Source organism: Heptranchias perlo, chromosome 14, assembly GCF_035084215.1.
Source record: "Heptranchias perlo isolate sHepPer1 chromosome 14, sHepPer1.hap1, whole genome shotgun sequence".
Classification (NCBI taxonomy): domain Eukaryota; kingdom Metazoa; phylum Chordata; class Chondrichthyes; order Hexanchiformes; family Hexanchidae; genus Heptranchias; species Heptranchias perlo.
The window spans coordinates 39930898-39953803 of record NC_090338.1 but is presented as its reverse complement, the minus strand read 5'-3'; the positions used below and the strand labels follow the sequence as shown (position 1 = coordinate 39953803).

Below are 22906 nucleotides of genomic sequence, written 5' to 3'. Positions count from 1 at the left end.
AACTAATATATGACCAGGAGAGTATAAAATGGAACCCTTTTGCTATCCGGACAAGACACCATGTCCTTCACATGTGCCATCTAATTTGCCAGTAGACAGACGGATTATCACTTTGCTGAGACGAGATCAATGTAAGGTCAGAGCCGGCTTATTTTGCAGAATACGCGGACTGAATAAAGTAGCGTTAAATGAATATAAATTGGATCACTTTGGATTTCTTTATACTTTTGCAGCACATCTCTTGATTTGCTGAGTGTCTGTATAAAATAGGTTCTGGGAGGCTGGCAAGCTCTTCGTTAAAGAACTCCATCTCTTAAGGCTCGGATGTTGTATTTGTGTAACTTGCAATCTGATTGCCGTTTTTGACTTCAGTAACGAAAATTTGTGTATTAGACCTGTTGCTTTTTCTTTAGCTTGTTACGTGGTGTTGTTTTCCTTCTGTTCAGCACTCCTATGGTGCATGCCCCCACAGCGGGTTTTACAATGGCACCAGTTCATTGCTCCCAAAGCAGTGGTTTGGAGGAGGAAGAGTAATTCCAGAGAAGGAAAGAGAGGCAGGTGTGCTGGCATGACAGAATCCTGGCAACCACAGACAACCCAGGATTTACATCACATGACCCAAACACAACTAGGGCATTGAATTATAGAATCATAAAAATTTATGGCACAGAAGGAGGCCATTCGACACCTCGTATCTGTGCCGGCCGAAAAAGAGCTATCCAGTCTAATCCCACTTTTCAGCTCTTGGTCCGTAGCCTTGTAGGTTACAGCACTTCAAGTGCATATCCAAGTACTTTTTAAATGAGATGAGGGTTTCTGCCTCTACCACCCTTTCAGGCAGTGAGTTCCAGACCCCCATCACCCTCTGAATGAAAAAAATTCTCCTCAGCTCCCCTCTAATCCTTCTACCAATTCCTTTAAATCTACGCCCCCTGGTTATTGACCTCTCTGCTAAAGGAAAAGGTCCTTCCTATCCACTTTATCTAGGCCTTTCAAAATTGGATACACCTCAATTAAATCTCCCCTCAGCCTCCTCTGTTCCAAAGAAAATAATCCCAACCTATCCAATCTTTTCTCATAGCTAAAATTCTCCAGTCCTGGCAACATCCTCATAAATTTCCTTTGTACTCCCTCTAGTGCAATCACATCTTTCCTGTAATGTGGTGACCAGAACTCCACGCAATACTCTAGCTGTGGCCTAACTAGTGTTTTATACAGTTCCAGTATAACCTCTCTGCTCTTATATTCTATGCCTTGGCTAATAAAAGAAAGTATTCCGTATGCTTTCTTAACTGCCTTATCTACCTGTCCTGCTACCTTAAGGGATCTGTGGACATGCACTCCAACGTCCCTCTGTTCCTCTAAACTTCTTAGTATCCTCCCATTTATTGTGTATTCCCTTGCCTTGTTTGCCCTCCCTAAATGTATTACCTCACACTTCTCCGGATTGAATTCCATTTGCCACTTTTCTGCCCACCTGACCAGTCCATTAATATCGTCCTGCAGTCTACAGCTTTCCTCCTCACTATCAACTACACGGCTTTTTTTGTAACATCTGCAAACTTCTTAATCATGCCCCCTACATTTAAGTCTAAATCCTTGATATATACCCCAAAAAGCAATGGACCTATTACTGAGCTCTGCGCAACTCCACTGGAAACATCCTTTCAGTCACAAAAACACCCGTCAACCATTACCTTTTGCTTCTTGCCAATGAGCCAATTTTGGACCCAACTTGTCACTTTCCCTTGGATCCCATGGGCTTTTACTTTCCTGACCAGTCTGCCAAGTGGGACCTTGTCAAAAGCCTTCTTAAAATCCATATAGACTACATCAAACGCATGTTGGAACAGACTTGCCTTTGCCATCTTCAACAGATAGGCAGTCACTGAATTGTGCTGTATACTGCAGCTTGACCTGTAGAAGATATCCATCACAGGTTATCCTGTCTGCTGTGGTTAAAGTCACCGCTGCATTGAACTTTTATGCTGCGGGCTCATTTCAAATCATTACTGGTGACATTTGTCAGATAAGTCAGTCATCCATACACTGATGCATCAAACAGGTCACGGAAGCCTTGCTTCCCAATGGAAAAAAGCGAGCAACTTGAGAGGGCCCTGCATTCCCAACAATATGCCATGCGACTTGCCTGTGACGAATGTTCTTTTTCTGCTCGGTCATGTGAGGTCCCTGTCTCTATCACCAGAACCTCAGCATCTGTGCTGGTTGGCTGCTGCCGTCCTTTACCTGCCTCTTCTGTAGTCCTCTGAAGAGACTGGGAGGGGTAGATGGGTCCTCATCCTGAGAGGTGATGTTCTTATTGTTTCTTTTCCTGCCATTCCTCAGTTGCTGGCTGCCCCTTGCAGATGACCATGCCATCTATATGGCATGACAGTTTTGAAAAAGATGCACTTAAGATGATCCCCTAGCCTCTGTAAATTAGAGCATGCCTATATAGATGTCTAACAAAAATGTTATTCATTCATTCTCGGCATATGGACGTCGCTGTTAAGCCTGGCATTTATTGCCCATCCCTAGTTGCTCTCGTGAAGACAGCGATGGAGCCTTCTTCTTAAACCGCTGCAGTCCATGTGGTGAAGGCACTCCCACAATTCTGTTAGGTAGGGAGTTCCAGGATTTTGACTTAACGACGATGAAGGAACAGCGATATATGCCCAAGTTGGGATGGTGTGTGACTTGGAGGGGAACTTGGAGGTGGTGGTGTTCCCATGCATCTGCTGCCCTTGTATCCTTCTAGGTGGTGGAGGTCACGGTTTGGGAGGTGCTGTCGAAGGAGCCTTGGCAAGTTGATGCAGTGCACCCTGCAGATAGTACACATTGCAGCTGCGATATTACACGAGATGCTTACAAGGAGGGTTATCTTCTGTGGCATTCCACGATACCATCCTCATAGGTCAGTCTTGCATCATGCCTAATCAGATAGCAAAGAAACTACCACCTGGCCTATCAATCCCTAGCAACCCTGAATGCTTGGTATCCTGAACTTGGATTGCACTTGATGTCCTACACATCAGGAAATTGCGTGCTGGATGTTCCCGCTCCCCCTCCTTTTATATATTTTAATGAAACTTCTGCCTGCTTTTGATGAGAATTTACTCTGCCCATCCCAACTCGACTGAAAACTTGAGCGCGGCATAGAATAGGCAGAAATTGTTTGGAACTAATCTCCACCAAATTTCCTGATCTGTTACAGTCCATTATCAGGGAGCAATGGGCACCAAAATTGACCCCAGTGTTTTAAATAACATATAACCCATATTTAAGTTTAGGATTTAAATAGCATACAACTCATATTTTAGTTTTGGGAGAGATATCTCATAGCTATATCTATTAGACTTCTGTGATTTGATAACAGAATGAAAACTTTTCAGACACTGCCTAACTAATTGAATTTTTAATATAAAATGCAGGTCAATTTTAACCATCAACATATCAAAATAATAATTGAACTGTAGCACCTTACCTATGAGAAAACCACCATTAATTTCCTTGATGATTTTAACGTGTGATCTTTTGTCTATGAATTTGTTCCTTTCATGTATTTCAAGGATCTTTGTGTTTTATAATTTTACCTGTTTTGTCAGTTTGCTGTGTATTTCATCTCAACCTTTGTGCTGTGTTGAAGTTGTAATTAAGAATAAATCTAGAACAGCACTGATAGCTAAAATTCAATGTTTCATGTTAAATTCGATGTGAGGATCTTGAGATATTTTCTCAATTCAAACAACTAAATTGATGATGGAAAATCAGGCATTACAGGCCCATGACTTCCCAACAAGCACCCTGTTTCAGCAGCACAGCTTGCCAGGAAGAACCGATTGGGGAATCAGCCCTAATTAGCTGACATGAAACTGCTTCAAAGCAGATTAATTTAAAAAACTTATTGTCCTCATCAAATTCTACAGAGATGAGTTGGTTTTACAGTTTTCCACAACTTATATTATAGTTATAGAGATGTACTTCAATCTAAGTATGGGGATAAAGCATTTCCTGGGACAAGCATCTGTAACAGCTACCAAATCTTTAAAAACTCTTCCCACGCTGAATGAACAGGAACTATGTATGGGTGGCATTTCCTACTATGACGAGTACTTTGAGGATAATTATATTTAGATACAGCTCTTTATCTCATCTGAAAAACCTATCTTTAACATAAAGTGTACAGGTGTTTGTCAAAAAGGGTCATGTGGAAACCATTGCATTTCAGCCACGGAGGTGGCAATAAATTTAAATCTGACTTTAAAAAAAAATTGTACAAGTTCATGGTTTCCTGTTCTGGTGAGAACTCTGTGCACTCATTTGTTGGCACAATCAGGTAAGACCATTTTCAACTGTTTCTTGGGAGTATCTTTTTCAATCTCTGTAAGAAATTACTGTTTGTGCATTCTTCAATGCAAACTGAACCATCACTCTTGAATGGAGCAGATTCCTGTGCCACAATGGTGAAACAAAAGAACTTGCATTTATATAGAGCCTTTCACGACCTCGGGACGTCCCAAAGCGCTTCACAGCCAATGAAGTACTTTTTTGAAGTGTAGCCACAGTTGTATTGCAAGAAATAAGGGCAGACTAAATACTTTCCAAAAAACCCCGAAGGAAAATTGCAGATGGAATTAACTTTCACCACTGTTGCACCTCTGTAAATGACTGGCTGATTCCAGCATTAAAAAACCTGTAGGATCAGTTTGCCTGATCACCCTCTCAACTCACAAATGGTGTGTGGTATCACGGGGCATAATTTTAACATGGTGGTGGGAACTCAGCTGGGGGGGGGGGGGGGTGGTGGAATAGTCACGTGGGAAACCCCGTAAAAATTTTCTGTGCATCAGCTCGAGCGATCACAACTAAATTGAAGGCCCTTGATGTAACTTCTGGGTTTCACGTCTCCAAGCTCCGCAGCGGGTGTACTGCACACCCGAATGACATGCTGTGAATCGGAGTATTTAAAGGGCCATTGCAACTATGGAATTTGAGGGAGAAAGGAGGAACGTGCAGAGATGCAGCATCAAAGGAGTAAGGCAGCATCCCGTTTTAATGACTTCTCTCTTGAGTTGCTACTGGCTGGTGTGAGGAGTAGGAGGGACATACTGTACCCGGCTGATTGGAGGAGGTGCTCTATCTTTGCCACCAAGAAGGCCTTGCTCGAGGTGGCAGAGGAGTTGAGCAGCAGGAGCATCATGGCAAGGTCATGGGTGCAGTGCAGGAAGTGTTTTAATGACCTAACCAGGTCAGGAAAAGTGAGTACAGTTACTGATTCACCTACATCCTGTGGTGTAAATTACACCCCCCCCCCACCTCACTCTGTCTTGCCAAGTCTACTCCATTACATCACTTTCATCACACCCACTTAAGTCTCATTATCAACTTACCTTCACTTCCTCTTCACTTGCTTACCTCCCCATTTGTGAACCCAGCACTCCCACTCACCCAATCCTGATGCAATATGATGAATCTGTCTGATAGTCACCCTCTGATGCATCTGTTTCATTGACAGCTTCACCCATAGCAATTCATCCATTGGGTGACCATATCACCTTCACTCACTCACATGTCTGTTCTTTCTCCTCTTGTAGAAGAGAGTGCAAAATGCATGGGAGAGGAGTAGGACTGGAGGGGGCCACCACAAATAGTGCCCCTGACAGAGGTGGAGGAGGAGGCGTTGGACCTCAGCCGCACGGTTGAATGCCTGGCTGTCGGAGATGGTGGGACTGGCAACCCACAAACGGCTGGTGCAGAACTTTAACATCCTTCACACGCATCATGAATTGATGTAATCAATGATTGATCTTTTGCACACCATAGTATGGTCATTGCAAACTAACTTCTGCGATGATTGTTAATATTGCTTTATGTTCTCTTCCGGGGTTTTCAAAGATTGAAGAGGAGGTACGCACCATGGAAGAAGGTGATTCCTCATAGGAGCTCCATTCCTCTGAGGGCACACCGTCACATCATATCTAGCCATGCAACAGCGCAGATACTCACACTTCGGTGGGTCCTGTTAGGCAGATAGTTCGGTTGCCACCTGGTAATTCACCACTCACAAGTGAGCACAAGCAGACAATGGAGGCTGGGCCAGCTGTGCAGTGTCCGCGTCGGTGGGCGCACTCCTCTCCAAGCTCTGCCCAGCTGGTCGCAGATGCTGAACCCGGGGGCCATCGTTGAGAATGAGAATGATAGAAGTACAGCTGCACCTTTGGGAGGTACTGGAAAATGTGCCACAGACAGTCTCCAAAATAGCAGAGAGGATGGAGGAGTCCAACTCCATTGCTAGTAGAATGGTGGCAGATGAGTGTAGGAATGTCTACGATGGAGAGAATGGCAGCCTCCATTGAGCTTCAAGCACGGCTCACAAACGAGTCCATTCAGGCCATGACAATGGCTGTGTGAATTCTGCATACCAGCATGTCTGCTGTCATAAACAGGCAGACAGATCTACTCCAAGCTGTTGTCCAGCAGAGTGGTAGGAGTGATGTGGCCCTGGCCCAGGAGAGGGATGATGGCGAAAGGGGACATGGAAATGGGGACTCCACTCAAAACGCTCCCACGTCTCACCTGTTGCCTTCCCCCCAATCAACCAGTACCCACAATGCTGCCTCCTCTCCTGATGGCTGAGTCTGTCCCTGCACAGGTGCAGGTGGAGCAGACTTTGGCGGGGCCCTCACGGGCTCCAAAACCCAGAGGTCATAGGATGAGAGCATCTCAGCAGTCAGGACAGGGACCTGAGCAACATGCCACTTCCTCTGCTGAAGCCAAAGGGGATGCACTACATAGAAGCAGTATGAAGAGGAAGGCTAAAGATTTGTAATCACATCTTTCCATTCTTGAGTCCCTTTTGTGAAAGCCCTTTCATGTGCTTCATCGTGAACGCCAAGACTTGATGCCACCCATTGGGCACTTTTACAACGGGTGTATGTGTGGTTGAAGGACTGTTTTGTGCAAGTGGAGTGGGGGGTGATGGGCTGGTGTCGGTGGTGGCGGTTGTTCCAGGCGGTCTGAGTAGTTCACAGTTTGCAGATCTTCTTATGAGAACCTGAGAACTTAGAAACATAGGAACAGGAATGGGCCATTTAGCCCCTCGAGCCTGTTCCGCCATTCAATGAGTTCATGGCCTGTTGGATATGAGTGACTCCCTGGCATTATGAGCAGCCATGTGCGCCATTGTTCTGGCAATGCGTTGCTCATCTTCATCGTTGTCCTCCTCCTCATTGTCTTCTTCAATGTTGCTGACAGATGAGGATGCTTCATGAGCGCATTTGAGCTCCTTCACCTGTAACCCTTTATGCTGAGCGATGCTGCGCATGTTGCAATACACGACTATTATTCTGAACTGGTGAGCACTGAAGGACTCCGCCAGATTGATCCAGGCACTTGAAGCGTATCTTCAGCATTCCTATGGCTTGTTCAACAACAGTCCCGGTGGTGGTGTGGCTCTGGTTGTACTGCCCCTCTGCCTCCTTGGTGGAGTTTCTCACAGGTGTCATGATCCACGTCTGCAAGGGGTATCTCTTATCTCCAAGGAGCCAGCCCATAAGTCTGTCTTGTGCATGGACGAGGGCCGGGATGTTGGGCTTGCGCAAAATGATGGAATCATGGCAGCTGCCCAGGAATCTGGCACACACACTCAGAAATCTCTTCCGGTAGTCGCAAGCCAGCTGCATATTGATGGAGTGATATCCCTTTTGGTTGATGAACAGTCCTGGCTCCTGTGCAGGTCCTCGGATTGCTATGCGTGTGCAGTCAATTGCGCCCTGCACCTGTGGGAAGCCAGCGAAAGAGTTGAAACCCATTGCCTTCTCAGTCTGGCTGATGTCGTCGCAGGGGAAGTTGACGTCGTTAGATGCCCTGGCAAACAAGCCATCCGTGACCTGTTGTATACACTTATGTGCAGATGACTGAGAGACCCAAAAGATGTCACCAGTGGTGCCCGGAAGGATCTAGAGGCAATGAAATTGAGGGCAGTGGTGGCCATCAGGCCCAGTTAGGAGCAGCTCTGCATGAAGGAGCATTCAGATGTCTGTGACCACCTGGCAACTCAATCAGAGCCTGCATAGGCACTGCTGCTCAGAGAGGTCCAGGAACCTCAGCCTCTGCCTGTACATCCTCTCACGTGGGTAGTGCCTCCTGCGACGTCGGCCCCTCTCTGTTCTTCTGCAGGTCCTTATTGCATACCTCTGCCTTGTGCGCCTGCAACTCCCAGAACTGCAAGTCGTGCCTGGCATGGATGGTGTTATGCCTCCTCCTCAGATGTACTGTTGAATAAATCCTGATGTTGTCAGTTTGAGGGGGTCCAAAATGTAGCTTAATATGTCTGAACACAAGAATTCCCAGTGTGAACGAAGAAATCTTCTTCTAAACACAAAGATCTCCCAGCCAAAGCTTTGTCTGAGAGAACGGATTGCCCTGCTGCAAAAACTCACCTTTTATTCGGATGTGTCAATCACTGGGTAAAGGTCCAAATGTGTGCCAGCAGCAACTCATCTCCGTTTCCATGGTGTGTTTCAGAGGCCACGGGAGACACGTTCAGGAGAAGTTGAAGTGGTTTGTTTAACTCAATACACAAAAAGTTAATCGGATTGCATGCTTTAAATACCTAAATTGGCCCTTTATATATTGGGCCGCCAGCTTTAAGTGCAGGCAGGACTTCCGGGTGTCAGAAACGCGCGCGTCCAAAAGCGTCAGGGTCAAACCCGGACGTGGGCGCCTTGGCGCCAGGATGCGGTCCCGCTCCGAAAACGGACTATTTTCAATGCCCACCCGCCCCCAACCCACCTGTTCTTGGGGGTTAAAATGTACCCCATAGAATCTAGATGGGAATAAACCAAAATGTTATTGACATAGTTTGAACTTACACGCCAACAGTTACAAATGTTTTCTTTTACACTCATGTAGCCAAATTGGGGGTGGGGGGGCAAAGTTGGGGAGGGGTGGTGGGAAGGGGGGAACGTATCAAAATAAAATGACAGTCACATATTTGGTTAAAAGTCATTGTCTGTGTTCCCTTTCACAATTCTCTGTCTTTACATTGTTTCTGTCATATACACACTAAAAGCTTTTTTACTCAGTAGCTACATCATAAGTGATGGATTCCAATTTTTCCTAAAACAGGCGGGAGCCTCTTGAATGTATGCAAATTGGGGTCCTATTACATCAATATTGCATCAATGCTTCAGAAACGAGTTCAGTATTCCCATTTTTCTGTTTTCTCCCTCCCTGTCCCAATCAGTGAGAAGTATTGTGGTTTAAATGCAAAAATATTTTCAAGTAACTTAAATGACGCCAACATTTTTAACTATCAAGAATTTTAGTATTGGAATGTGTATGAAATAATAGCAAATCTCTGCTGAAATCTAGTTAAATACATGTTGAACATTTTTTCTGCTTTTTTTAAAAAATGCATTCCTCTTCTTCATTTTATCTCTCATGTTCCTAAATGGTCAAATACCTCAACCTCTGTTTCAATTACAGATCCACAACTACACTGGACCTGCCAAAATTGTGGTGCAGTTAGTAACCATTGACAAACTTCCACTTCTGCATGTTCACAGCCTAGTAGGAAGACAATGTGAAAATGGAATCTGTGTAATCCAAATGGATTCTGAGGACATGACAGCAAGGTAGGAAAGTAGGTTTAAAGTTATAAAAATATTCAGAAGCTTATTTCAGATAACTGTAGCAATTTTATTTGAGATTAGAGTTTGGAGAGTCAATAAATATTTTAAAAGAACTGTAACATCAGAAGTATAATTTGCAACAGATTTTTGAAAAGTGATGTATTTTTAATGTTGCATTTTCCATACTAAGAATTCAAAAATCCACCATCGATTGGTGTTTTGTAGTTCAGGTCAGTGAAAAGTTGTTGCTAGTCATTTTAAAGGGGGTAATTTTAACCTAACCTGCCCAGGAAACAGGGGATCGGATCGGTCGCCCGTTTTACACCCTGCCTGATTTTACTTTCCATTGAAGTCAACGGGGTGTAAAACGGACGGCTGATCTGATCCTATCAATTTCCTGCGGGCAGGTTAGGTTAAAAAAACTCCCAATATGTGTTAGCTCTGTACATTGTGACTGAAAGTTATATTGGAAATAGAAGGATGGAAGTGTATCAGATTTATAAGGAAATTATTGCATCTTCTATTCTAAAGTATTATTACAAGTGAAAATGAAAGGTGGAACTTCCCAGATTCATAGGGGGTGAAATTCAACTTCGCTGGAGGCGCTAAACAGGCAGTAGCGGATCGGCTGGACGTTGTACATTCCGCCCTATTTTCCTTTCCATTGAGGTCAATGAGAAAGAAATACTGGGCAGGGTGTAATACAGATGACCAATCCACTACCGCCCAAATTGTGTCCCGAAGAAGGTTGAATTTCATCCACATAATATTTCCAGGTAATGTTCCCTGTATATAGTGAAAATTGCCCTGGTGATATTGCTATCTCAATTTGGAGTGTTCCTGCTGTCTCGAACAAATTCCGCAGCTTCACAATATCGTAGAACTGGCAGTTAGTGCTTTGTGATAGCAGCAGAAAGGGACAGAATAAAGTACAGGATCTAATAATGTGACGTGTAGCAACTGATACAAATGAAACAGCTTTACTGAAGTGCAAAGGCATTTCATTTGTTGAAGTCTTCTGAATGGGAAGATAATGCTGTGCTCGATGAGATGATAATCGTTGGATCCAATTGACTGCCAGCGATGATTCTGAAGCAGACTTGCAAGTATTGAATAGTGGATGATTAGAAGTATGTAATGCTGTCATTTCTGTTCCTACAGATGCGTACAGACACCATAAAATAATTCCAATGATCTAGAGTGTCTTGAAATGATGAGCTCACAGATTATTAAAATTATAGTTTGGAAAAATGCTATTTGATTAGAATGTAGGTTGTAGGTTGGTTTGGAAGCTAGACCCTATAAATCTAATTAAAATAAACCAAATACCTGTCTAGGGCTGAAAATTGATCTCCCGAACTTCAATAATGCACACCTGAGAAGGGGATTTCAGCTCCGAGGAACATTAGGGACAGGAGTAGGCCATTAAGCCCCTTGGTCCTGTTCTGCCATTCAATTAAATCATGGTTGATTTGCACCTCAGCTCAATTTTCCCGCCTTTGCTCCATATCCCTTAATACCTTTACCTAACAAAAATCTATCTATCTCAGTCTTGAAAGCTCCAATTGTCACAGCATCCACAGCCTTTTGGGGGAGAGAGTTAAATATTTTTACTACTCTTTGTGTGAAAAAATACTTTCTGATTTTGCTGGTGAATGACCTAGCTCTAATTTTAAGATTATGTCCGCGTGCTCTTGATTCCCCCACCAGAGGAAATAGTTTCTCCGTATCTACCCTATCAAATCCTTTCAACATTTTAAACACGTCGATCAGATCACCCCTCAGTCTCCTCTACTCAAAGGAATCTAAACTAAGTTTATGCAACCTGGCCTCATAATTTAACCCTCTAAGCCCTGGTATCATTCTGATGAATCTGCACTGCACCCCCTCCAAGGCCAATATATCCTTCCTGAGGTGTGGTGCCCAAAACTGAACGCAGTGTTCCTGATGGGGTCTGACCAAGGCTCTATACAACTGAAGGATCATTTCCTCCTCTTTGTATTCCAGCCCCCTTGAGATAAAGGCCAACACGCCATTAGCCTTTTTGATCTCTAGTGTGGAAACCTTATCGAATGCCTTCTGGAAGTCCATATGGATAACATCCATTGACACTCCCTTATCTAACTTATTGTCCCTAATGACAGATTCCCACAACTGACTCAAACTCTACTGCTAAGTTGTCCTTCTTTTATTCCTAATTGGCTGTTTCAGGCTCTGCTCCATATTCTACGCACCTCAGGCTTCATTTAGATGTTCTCAGCCAGATTGCGTTGTCCCAGCTTTATAAAGCTGAACTAATCACCCGACATGTTCTATGCTCCCCTTTTTGTTAGAAGGGGCCCTTACTGATTGGATGATAAGTGGGGTCGCTTGAGCCTGATTGGCTAATTTTGTTGCATATTTTCAACCATGTACCCTTGGCTACCTCACCTGTAGTGTCAGCATGGCCCAGAGTAACACTTCAACCTTTGAGTCAGAGGGTTGTGAGTTCAAGCCCCACTCCAGGAATTTAGCACTTCATTTATGCTGACACTTCAGTGAAATACCACATATATTAAAATTGGAATAATACAGAGAAGATTAGCATGAATGACACACAAATTCGTGAAGTGTTCCATATATTTTGCTACTCAGACTGGCAAAAGGTGGGAAGTAATGTTCCACAGGGATTGGTGCTGGGACCATTGTTGTTCACAATTTAGATAAATGATTTGGACTTGGGAATCGGAAGTATAATGTCAAAGTTAGCTGACGACATCAAATTTGGGGGTCTAGTTAATACTGAGGAAGAATGCAACAAAATATAAGAAGACATTAATATACTTGCAGAATGGGCATGTAATTGGCAAATGAATTTCAATATAGATAAATGTGAGATGGAGCATTTTGGTAGGAAGAAACAGGAGGCCACATACAGCTTAAATAATAAGAGTCTAAATGGGATAGAGGAGCAAAGGGATCTAGGGGTGCAGATACACAAATCACTAAAAGTAGCAATGCAGGTTAATAGGCCATTAAAAAAAAGCAAACCAAGTACTGGGGGTTCATTTCTAGAGGGATAGAATTGAAAAGCAGAAAGGTCACGTTAAACTTATATAGAACCTTGGTTAGACTACACTTGGAGTACTGTGCACAGTTCTGGGGCATGATTTTAGCTCGGAGCCAGGAATCCAGCACGTGGATAGATATTTGCATGGTGAATCCAGAAGTCAAGTGAGTACATCGCATTCTGCGATCGCAACTCAATTGAAGGTAAATATTTATGCTTCTGGGTTTTGCACATGCCAGGCAGCCAGATTGACAGGCTGGCTACCTGTCGGAAAGGAAAGGAGCCCCGAATCGGAGAGGGGGGATGGAGGGAGAGATAGATTGTGGGCCCTGGAAGAAATCGGAGGGGTGGGGGGACATGGATGACTTCAGGTGGGCCCTGGAGAAGATCGGGGTCGGGGGGGGGGGGGTTCCACTCTCTCTCTCTCTCTCTCTGGCAGTCCCTCAGGGTCGAGGATGACTTGGTGGAAGATGCCTGTGTGTGGCTTCTTTTAACGTGGGGTGGTCGTTGCACACCAACCACTACACTGTCCTAGCGGAGTGAAGTCTTGGCCCAATGGCAGGGAAATCCGAGACGATTGGAGACCAGGCTCTGCTGTAGGACGGGGACAGTGCAGCACTTCACTGGAGGGTCAGCCTAGATTTTTGTGCTGAAGTCTCTGGACTGGGACTTGAACCCACAACCTTCTGCCTCAGAGCCACGGCTGACACTGCGGGGGTTGGGGGGGGTGGGTGTTCCACTATCAGAGAACGGGGTGGTCGGCCGATAGCGGGGATCCGATCACGCCAGGTGAGCTTGTTGGGCCTGGATAATACACTCCTGCTCATCCTGGCACACAAGCGGTGCCATAAAGGCACTCACCTCATGGATCCGGCCTTTCTCATCTGCTTTCACCTAACGTGAATCAGAAGCCATGGGAAACCCGAACAAGTAAGGTAAAATTCATTTGACATTTCTAATACACAAAAAAATGAAGTACCTCAACTATCACAATGAGGTATATTGCCCCTTTAAATATCTGCCTGCTGGCTTTAAGTGGGGATGGGACTTCTGGGTTTCTGTTGCATATGCACCCAAATGTGCCTGGGTTAAACCCAAAAGTGGGCATGTTGATCCTGTTTAAAAACTGGATAGCCAGGTGTTGAAGGATAGAATACCAGAGACTGGTCTTCATTTGCTTCCAAGCCTTTATTCACAGAGGTCACCATCATACATTGTGCATCCCCAAGATAAGCTCCCTCCTATAAATGGATACAAGAGAGTCCCTAGTTGATACCCACCACCTGAATACAATTAACACTAATTGATATAAATCACATAGATACAATTACTCCAAAAGCAAACTATTTTTACTACCCACCCACTCCCAACCTACCTGTTCTTGGGGGTAAAAATCACCGCTCTGGTCTCCATATTATAAAAAGGTTGTAGAGTCACTGGAGAAAGTGCAAAAAAGATTCATAAGGATGATATCAGAAATGAGAGGATAAGCTTATCAGGAAAGCCTGAACAGGGGTTCTTTTCTCTAGAAAAGAGAAGGCTGAGGTGTGACCTGATTGAGGTCTTAAAGATTATGAAAGGGTTTGATAGGGTAGATGCAGAGAAAATGTTTCCATTTGTGGGGAAGTTTAGAACTGGAGGTCATAAATATAAGAATGTAACTAATAAATCCAATAGGGAATTCCGGACAAACTTCCTTACCCAAAGAGTGGTAAGAATGTGGAACGCGTTACCACAAGGAGTAGTTGAGGCAAATAGCATGGATGCATTTAAAGGAAAGCTAGATAAGCACACGACACAGAAAGGAATAGAAGAATATGCTGATAGGGTTAGACCCCACTATTTAAAAAAGGAGGGAGAGAGGAAACAGGGAACTACAGACCGCTTAGCCTAACATCAGTAGTAGGGAAAAAGCTAGAGTCTATTATAAAGGATGTGATAACAGGACATTTAGAAAATATCAATGGGATTAGATAAAGTCAACATGGATTTATGAAAGGGAAATCATGTTTGACCAACCTACTGGAGTTTTTTGAGGATGTAACTTGTAGAATAGATAAGGGAGAACCAGTGGATGTGGTTTATTTGGATTTTCAGAAGGCCTTTGATAAAGTCCCACATAAGAGGTTAGTGTGCAAAATTAAAGCACATGGTAATATACTGGCATGGATTGAAAATTGGTTGACAGACAGGAAACAGAGAGTAGGAATAAATGGGTCTTCCTCAGGGTGGCAGGCAGTGACTAGTGGGGTACCACAGGGATCAGTGCTTAGGCCCCAGCTATTCACAATATATATCAATGATTTGGATGAGGGAACCAAATGTAATATTTCCAAGTTTGCTAACGACACAAAACTAGGTGAGATCGTGAGTTGTGAGGAGGATGCAAAGAGGCTTCAAGGCGATTTAGACAAGTTGAATGAGTGGGCAAATACATGGCAGATGCAGTATAATATGGATAAATGTGAAGTTATCCACTTCGGAAGGAAAAACAGAAAAGCAGAGTATTATTTAAATGGTGATAGATTGGGGAATGTTGATGTACAAAGGGACTTGGGTGTCCTTGTACACCAGTCACTGAAAGCAAACATGCAGGTGCAGCAAGCAGTTAGGAAGGCAAATGGTATGTTGGCCTTCATTGCAAGAGGATTTGAGTATAGGAGCAAGGATGTCTTAATGCAGTTATACAGGGCCTTGGTGAGACCACACCTGGAGTATTGTGTGCAGTTTTGGTCTCCTTAACTAAGAAAAGATATATTTGCCATAGAGTGCAGTGAAGGTTCACCAGACTGATCACTGGGATGGCAGGACTGTCGTATGAGGAGAGATCGGGTTGACTCGGCCTGTATTCACTAGAGTTTAGAAGAATGAGAGGGGATCTCATTGAAACATATAAAATTCTGACAGGGCTAGACAGACTGGATGCAGGGAGGATGTTTCCCCTGGCTGGGGGATCCAGAACGAGGGGTCACAGTCTCAGGATACGGGGTAGTACATTTAGGACTGAGATGAGGAGAGATTTCTTCACTCAGAGAATGGTGAACCTGTGGAATTTTCTACCGCAGAAGGCTGAGGAGGCCAAGTCACTGAATACATTTAAGATGGAGCTAGATAGATTTCTAGACACAAAAGGCATCAAGGGGTATGGGGAGAGAGTGGGAATATGATATTGAGATAGAGGATCAGCCATGATCATATTGAATGGTGGAGCAGGCTCGAAGGGCCGAATGGCCCACTCCTGCTCCTATTTTCCATGTTTCTATGAAGACCAGTTAGGCCGAGTGGCCTGTTTCTGCGCTGTAGACTCTATGTAATTGCACTCATAATAAGCAGATAAAACTTACTTGACTGTCAGCCATGGCTCAGTGGTCGCACGCTCATCTGAGTTAGAAGTTTGTGGGTTCAAGTTCCGCTCCAGTGATTTGAGCACAAAATCTAGGCTGACACTCCAGTGCAGTACTGAAGGAGTGTTGCACTGTCAGAGGTGCCGTCTTTCAGGTGAGATGTTAAGTTGAAGCTCCGTCTGTCATAAGAACATAAGAAATAGGCATACATCCCCTCGAGCCTGCTCCACCATTCAATAAGATCATGGCAGATCACCGACCTCAACTCCACTTTCCGCCCTATCCTCATATCCCTTGATTCTCCTAGAGTCCAAAAATCTATCGATCTCAGCCTTGAATATACTCAACAACTGAGCATCCACAACCGTCTGGAGTACAGAATTCCGAAGATTCACAACCCACTGAGTGAAGAAATTCCTCCTCATCTCAGTCTTAAATGGCCAACCCCTTATCCTGAGACTATGCCCCCTAGTTCTAGACTCTCCAGCCAGGAGAAACAACCTCTCAGCATCTACCCTGTCAAGCCCCCTCAGAATCTTATATGTTTCAATGAGATCACCTCTCATTCTTCTAAATGCCAGAGAGTATAGGCCCATTCTATTCAATCTCTCCACATAGGACAATCCTCTCATCCCAGGAATCAATCTAGTGAACCTTCGTTGCACTGCCTCTAAGGCAAGTATATCCTTCCTTAGATAAGGAAGTCCTCTCAGGTGGACATAAAAGATCCAAAAGATGGCACTATTTCGAAGAAGAGCAGTTTGTTCTGGCCAACATATATCCCTCAACTAACACCTAAAACAGATTATCTGGTCATTTATCTTATTGCTATTTGTGGGACCTTGCTGTGCGCAAATTGGCTGCCACGTTTCCTACATTACAACAGTGACTACACTTCAAAAGTACTTCAATGACTATAAAGCGTTTTGGGACGTCCTGAGGTTGTGAAAGGTGCTATATCAATACAAGTTTGTTCTTTCTTTTAGTGAGGGTGATAAGGCCTGAAAAGTGTGAAAGAAGTGATCTGGAAGCTGGGAACTCTCCTGGAAAACCAGACAGCAAAAAGATCTTATGATCCACTGAGGTGCAGCTGAGAGTCCCTTTTTATACAGCTTCAAAAGCTCTCACCAGTGACCCAGGTTTTACTGGTGGGTCTGGGTTTAGGCGGGGTTTCCACGATTTTGAATTAAAATGGTATTGAGGTCCAGATGGCGTCATCGGAGTGTGTCTGTGGTGGATGCCTGTCCCAAATATAAAGATGGCGTTGTTAAAATGGTGGCAGGTGGGTACAGTTTGGAAACAGGCCGATAAGTACCCAATTTTAACACCCACCAGCCCCATTCCTGTCACGCTGGCAGGGTTAAAATCCGACCATTGGTGTTTGTGTTCATCAGGATAAATGATGTCAGTGCCAGGGAATGGATCGATTTATTTTTTTAATGGATCGATTTAGCACTTTGAGCACTCACTATGAACATCAAACATTCCCTGCTCAAGTCCAGCACAGGTAGATGCAGACTAAAGGATTCTCTGCTCTGTCACAGCGATGCATTTCAACTTCAGCTGCTGCTGTACCATAATGGATCCAAGTGATTTTCCCATTTCTCACTACAGAGTGGAATTGACAATTTGTTATCAATATGTTTTAAGTTGTGGGCAGTTTTTTGCTGTGGACCCATACCAACTAGGAATTTGGTTAAAACTACCGAAACTCTTAGGTAACAAATAGGATCTTTACAGATAGTGGAATAAGGAAACATTGATCTAAACAGTCTGAACAAAATTTGAACCAACATTCTAAAGGTGAAAGGTAAATATGCTAACCCATTGCACCACTCAGTAACTAGTAACACATCTTTACATAAAGTGATCATAAAAATCCCTTTACTGACTAAAAGTGAGATATACTGGGGTTTTCTGGTGTACTGGTTTTATTTTAATGCCTCTGTGAAGTTGACTAACAAATATATTTTCTGATTAGCTTTCCTAACCTTGGAATCCTTCATGTCCCTAAGAAGGATGTTGCAGCAATTATAGAAGAACAGCTGATTAAGTCATGGACTTCAGATACCCATAATGGGAATGTTTCACTTCATAACGAAAATAATGAAAACAAAGTGGAATTGCAACAGAAACAGCTGCAGAGTGAGTTAACATTGTTAGGCTGTATCGTTCATTCAGTATTTAAATGTGTCAATTTACAATGTTCTGTAAACTTAAATTCATGTTGATTGGTGGTAGCTGGTTTTAGCACCAGTGGTAAAGCTTCGACCTTCTCATTTCATTATGTTAGTGCACACCTGTTGTACTTTGCATATTACAGTGGTTTGTTTTGTCAGCATTCAGTAGATAGTAAAGGAAACCCCTAGAACATGAGTTCTGAAATCTGGATTTGACTGAATGGATAGAACTCCCTTCTCTCTGAAATAAGTTTGGATAGTCTCAAGCAGATCTAGTGGGTGTGAGATAGCACAAACTGCCCACAATTTTCACCACAAATTTGTATTTGACTGATGTGACAAGTGCAACTTTTTTGCCTGCACACAAATGCTTGCATCAGGAGTGTGATGGAATACTCTCCACTTGCTTGGATGAGTGCAGCTCCAACAACACTCAAGAAGCTCGACACCATCCAAGATAAAGCAGCCCGCTTGATTGGCACCCCATCCACCACCCTAAACATTCACTCCCTTCACCACCGGCGCACAGTGGCTGCAGTGTGTACCATCCACAGGATGCACTGCATCAACTCGCCAAGGCTTCTTCGACAGCACCTCCCAAACTCGCGACCTCTACCACCTAGAAGGACAAGAGCAACAGGCGCATGGGAACAACACCACCTGCACGTTCCCCTCCAAGTCACACACCATCCCGACTTGGAAATATATTGCTGTTCCTTCATTGTCGCTGGGTCAAAATCCTGGAACTCCCTTCCTAACAGCACTGTGGGAGAACCGTCACCACACGGACTGCAGCGGTTCAAGAAGGCGGCTCACCACCACCTTCTCAAGGGCAATTAGGGATGGGCAATAAATGCCGGCCTCGCCAGCGACGCCCACATCCCATGAACGAATAAAAAAAAATATTGGTTTGGAGTCCTGTAAATGTGATAACAGGACTTCACTGCCAAATAAGTCAAGAGGCAATTGTAACAGAGATAAGACCAGCTTCTAACAAATATTATCCACATTGACAGATGTAGATTTGTTGTACTACCACCTCATCCCTTTTAAATTGGCTAGTTCCTTATCACCAGCAGAAAATAGATGAGGAAACTGAAAGCCAGTTTTTATCAATAACAGCAAGTAGAAAATCTTCTTTTTATTCCTGCCCAGCAGGTTAAAACACAATTTAAAAAAAAAATCCAAAACATTGCTAAACTTTGCAGTGTTTTACATCCATAATCAACATGCATACATAATAGATAATAATGATAGCCCTTGGTGTTACTTAACGAGTATAGGATTAATGCTGTGTTAACCTTTTTTAATATTAGAAGAAGACAGAGAGAGAATCCATCGGGAAGCCCAGAAGCAGGCTAAATATATGGATCTCAGTGTTGTCCGTCTGATGTTTACTCCATACCTTCCAGGAAGTGATGGCAAATTTACACGTAGACTTAGCTCAGTTATATCGGAACCCATCTATGACAGCAGTGAGTACTTTTACAATGGAACATATATTGATTTAATTAAAATAAAGAAGTTATGCTTTTGTATCATGAATTATTATTCTTCACTGTGTGGTCATAGAAATGTTCCTTGAATCTTTAAAACAATATTAAGGTGGACTTTTCAGACCAAACTCATAACATATAACCATATGGACTATAAGGGATGTATGGATATTATGGAACTATGTAAATCAAGTCTAGACTTTGAATAAAGTCATTATTTATTACTCAGTTTTGTTAGTACCTTAAGTAATGCAAAAAATATGTCAGAATGTGTGAGGAGCTGAAATTCCAGAGTTCCTGCTTTGGCACCAGAAATGTGATAAAACAGGACTCCCAGCTTCCTACAGATGACAACACCATTTCAAATTATGACGGCTCTCTAAATAGTTGGGTTGGGCATTTTGCACCTGTATGGGCGCATCAGTGGCACCTTCCCCAACTGCCAACAGGAATATTGGAGCAGCACCATGCTGCTCTGATGGTGGAAGCTAAAGGCCCATGAAGGTCCAAAGAAATTAGGGAAAAGAAGTTAGATCTTTGGCTCAAAAAGATGCTCGTGTCTCTCTTTTAAAGGTAATCAATTGGCTCTGAAATTGTTTCCCTTAGCTGGGAAGCACTTTGGGGCCTTAACTAGCGTTACAACAGAGTTCTGTGGGTTTAGGGAGAGTGTAATGGGTGGAACTCCCAGGGTAGCCCAGAAAATCCCCCAGACACACCCATAAAGCTTTCTGTTGATATCCCCCCAACCAGTATTTGGGCCAGACTTTACACAGAGCAGAAACCTGGCAGATCCAGGTCATAGAAACATAGAAAATTTATGGCACAGAAGGAGGCCATTCGGCCCATCGTGTCTGTGCCGGTCGAAATAGAGCTACCCAGCCTAATCCCACTTTGCAGCACTTGGTCCATAGCTTTGTGGGTTATGGCACTTCAAGTGCATATCCAAGTACCTTTCAAATGCAATGAGGGTTTTTGCCTCTACCACCCTTTCAGATAGTGAGGTCCAGACCCTCACCACCCTCTAGGTGAAAAATTTTTTCCTCAGCTCCCCTCTAATCCTTCTACCAATTACTTTAAATCCCGCTCCCAATTCTGCCCTCCCCCACCCACTAAGACTAAATTTTGTATGTAATTTAACTATTTTTATTTGTATGTTTATTTTTCATCTTTGAAATGAATTTAGAGTGAGCATTAAATATTGTGTTTCCTTTTATAGAAGCACCCAATGCATCAAGTCTGAGAATAGTAAGAATGGCCAAAACAGCTGGGAGTGTGGTGGGTGGGGACGAAGTCTTTCTGCTGTGTGATAAGGTTCAAAAAGGTAAAGCATTTCACAATTTAACTAACCTTTCAAATTATTTCTAATTTTCTTTCACACGTCTTTAAAACTGATTGTAGATTTGTCATTCTGATTATTATTAGGTAGATTTGTGAAATGTTATTGTTTGACAAGATATTTCTTATTTTTTAATGTTCTACATGCAAGGTGAAACAAATCATCATCTTTGTTTTGGTATGCAAAATTGTCAAAGTTTGGATTATTATATTTCCTTCATCAGATGATATTCAGGTACGATTCTACCAAGAAGATGAAAGTGGTCACATTTGGGAAGCATTTGGAAAATTTGGTGCTGCAGATGTTCACAGACAGGTAGATACTCCAAAATATTTCACAGTCCAAAGTATTTCACAGCCAACCTTCCGCTGGCAAAAAAGATGGCATAATTTCAGATTACAATGAAGATGAAATTAAATAGTTTCAACTTTGCAGGGTGATAAACGTAGATTTTAAATTTTGATGTTAAGTTATTAATCACAGTAACTCTCTAGTCATCAAGGAGCTGAAAAGTGATCTTATGTATGAACTGGTCTCAGACGTACCATGCCCAGAATGAACAATAAACACTTTATGCTGCTGATAAACTTACTGGAATTTAATACAAAATGTCTTGCATTCTTCCATTCTCTCTGATTGACAAATAACGCTCCAGGCAGACTGTATATTTCAGGCTATAAACTACCAATTGGGTTTATTAAGAAATAAAATTAGGCAGAAGGATGAGCAAATCCAGCTGTTTCACTAGATTATAGTACCTCACATAATCTCCCTGTGTGTCTTTCAAAAGAATAAAGGTCAAAATACTTTAGCAGTACTTAAAAAAAATATCATCGATGAATCACTTTTACTTTGAGTAAAACACACTCACGAGACAGATCTTCCTCTTCAGCACCCGGGCATAAGTGTTTGGTGGGGCAGAAGCATTTATTGCAAATTTGGACATAAGCTTTTCACAATTTTCTGACCATTTATTTTAATACAGAAAAACTGTGGACAGTTAGTGCCTGAGCTGCCCCAAGGAATCCTCTGCTTTTCTCCGCCCGAGTGGCAGTACAACAAAAAATGAAACTAGTGAACTGAGAAAAGCATGCCACAGTCTACCCAGATCAGGCAACTTCTGGATATGGAGTTGGGCTTCACATATACCATCGTGGTACAATTACTGTACATAGCTGATAACACAGAAATACCCTTGATACCAGGCTCTTCCTTGTATCTGAAACTAAATATAATTTTTTTTAACAGTTGGGTTACCTGACCAACTCTGCAATACATAGTAAGTTATGATGAGCTACTCTACCCAAAATCAAGTTAGATAACAAGTTCTACCTAAAAGCAAGTTTGGTATATGTACACAATTTTCCCAGACATTTCAGAAGCAGTAAATTTCTATGAGAAGAAAGTAAATAGTAGTTGCACACTACTAAATCCCACATCCTCCAATCTGGATGCCAGACCTCACCAATCTGCCAATCTGAGTTGGTACCAGGCCTGCGAGAGTGCGTGCACCAAGGTTCTCTGCTGATGCACTAGAGACCTTGGTGCAAGAGGTGGATGGAAGGAGGGACGTCCTATATCCGTGGTGGGGGTTGGGGAGGGGCACAAGAGGCCCTCCAGACATATATCCAAAAGGCAGTGGGAGGCAACGGGAGACAAAGTCAATGCCAGGCACACAGCATCATGAACATGGATGCAGTGCAGGAAGAAGTTCAATGCTTTGACATGAGTGGTCAAAGTGAGTGAGGTCAACTGTCAAGTGGCGTCTCCTACCAACTGCACCACGCACTACACCCCCCATCACCCACATACCAATAAACTCTTTCCATCAGCTCAATCAGTACTCAACTCTTCCAATCAGATGCT

At 43.2% G+C, this 22906-nt stretch overlaps 1 protein-coding gene and 1 pseudogene across 2 annotated transcripts in view; both read left to right on the top strand.

Moving 5' to 3' along the window:
- Positions 1 to 22906, top strand: part of LOC137332463 (nuclear factor NF-kappa-B p105 subunit-like) — a 126838-nt gene that overhangs the window by 92408 nt on the left and 11524 nt on the right. For both annotated transcript variants that reach the window (XM_067996329.1, XM_067996328.1), the window contains 5 exons: positions 9490 to 9638; positions 18010 to 18173; positions 19525 to 19683; positions 20921 to 21025; positions 21264 to 21355. In XM_067996329.1, the coding sequence (XP_067852430.1) occupies positions 9490 to 9638; positions 18010 to 18173; positions 19525 to 19683; positions 20921 to 21025; positions 21264 to 21355 (669 nt within the window). The remainder of the gene's footprint in view (positions 1 to 9489; positions 9639 to 18009; positions 18174 to 19524; positions 19684 to 20920; positions 21026 to 21263; positions 21356 to 22906) is intronic.
- Positions 12173 to 12259, top strand: LOC137332649 (U6 spliceosomal RNA; annotated as a pseudogene).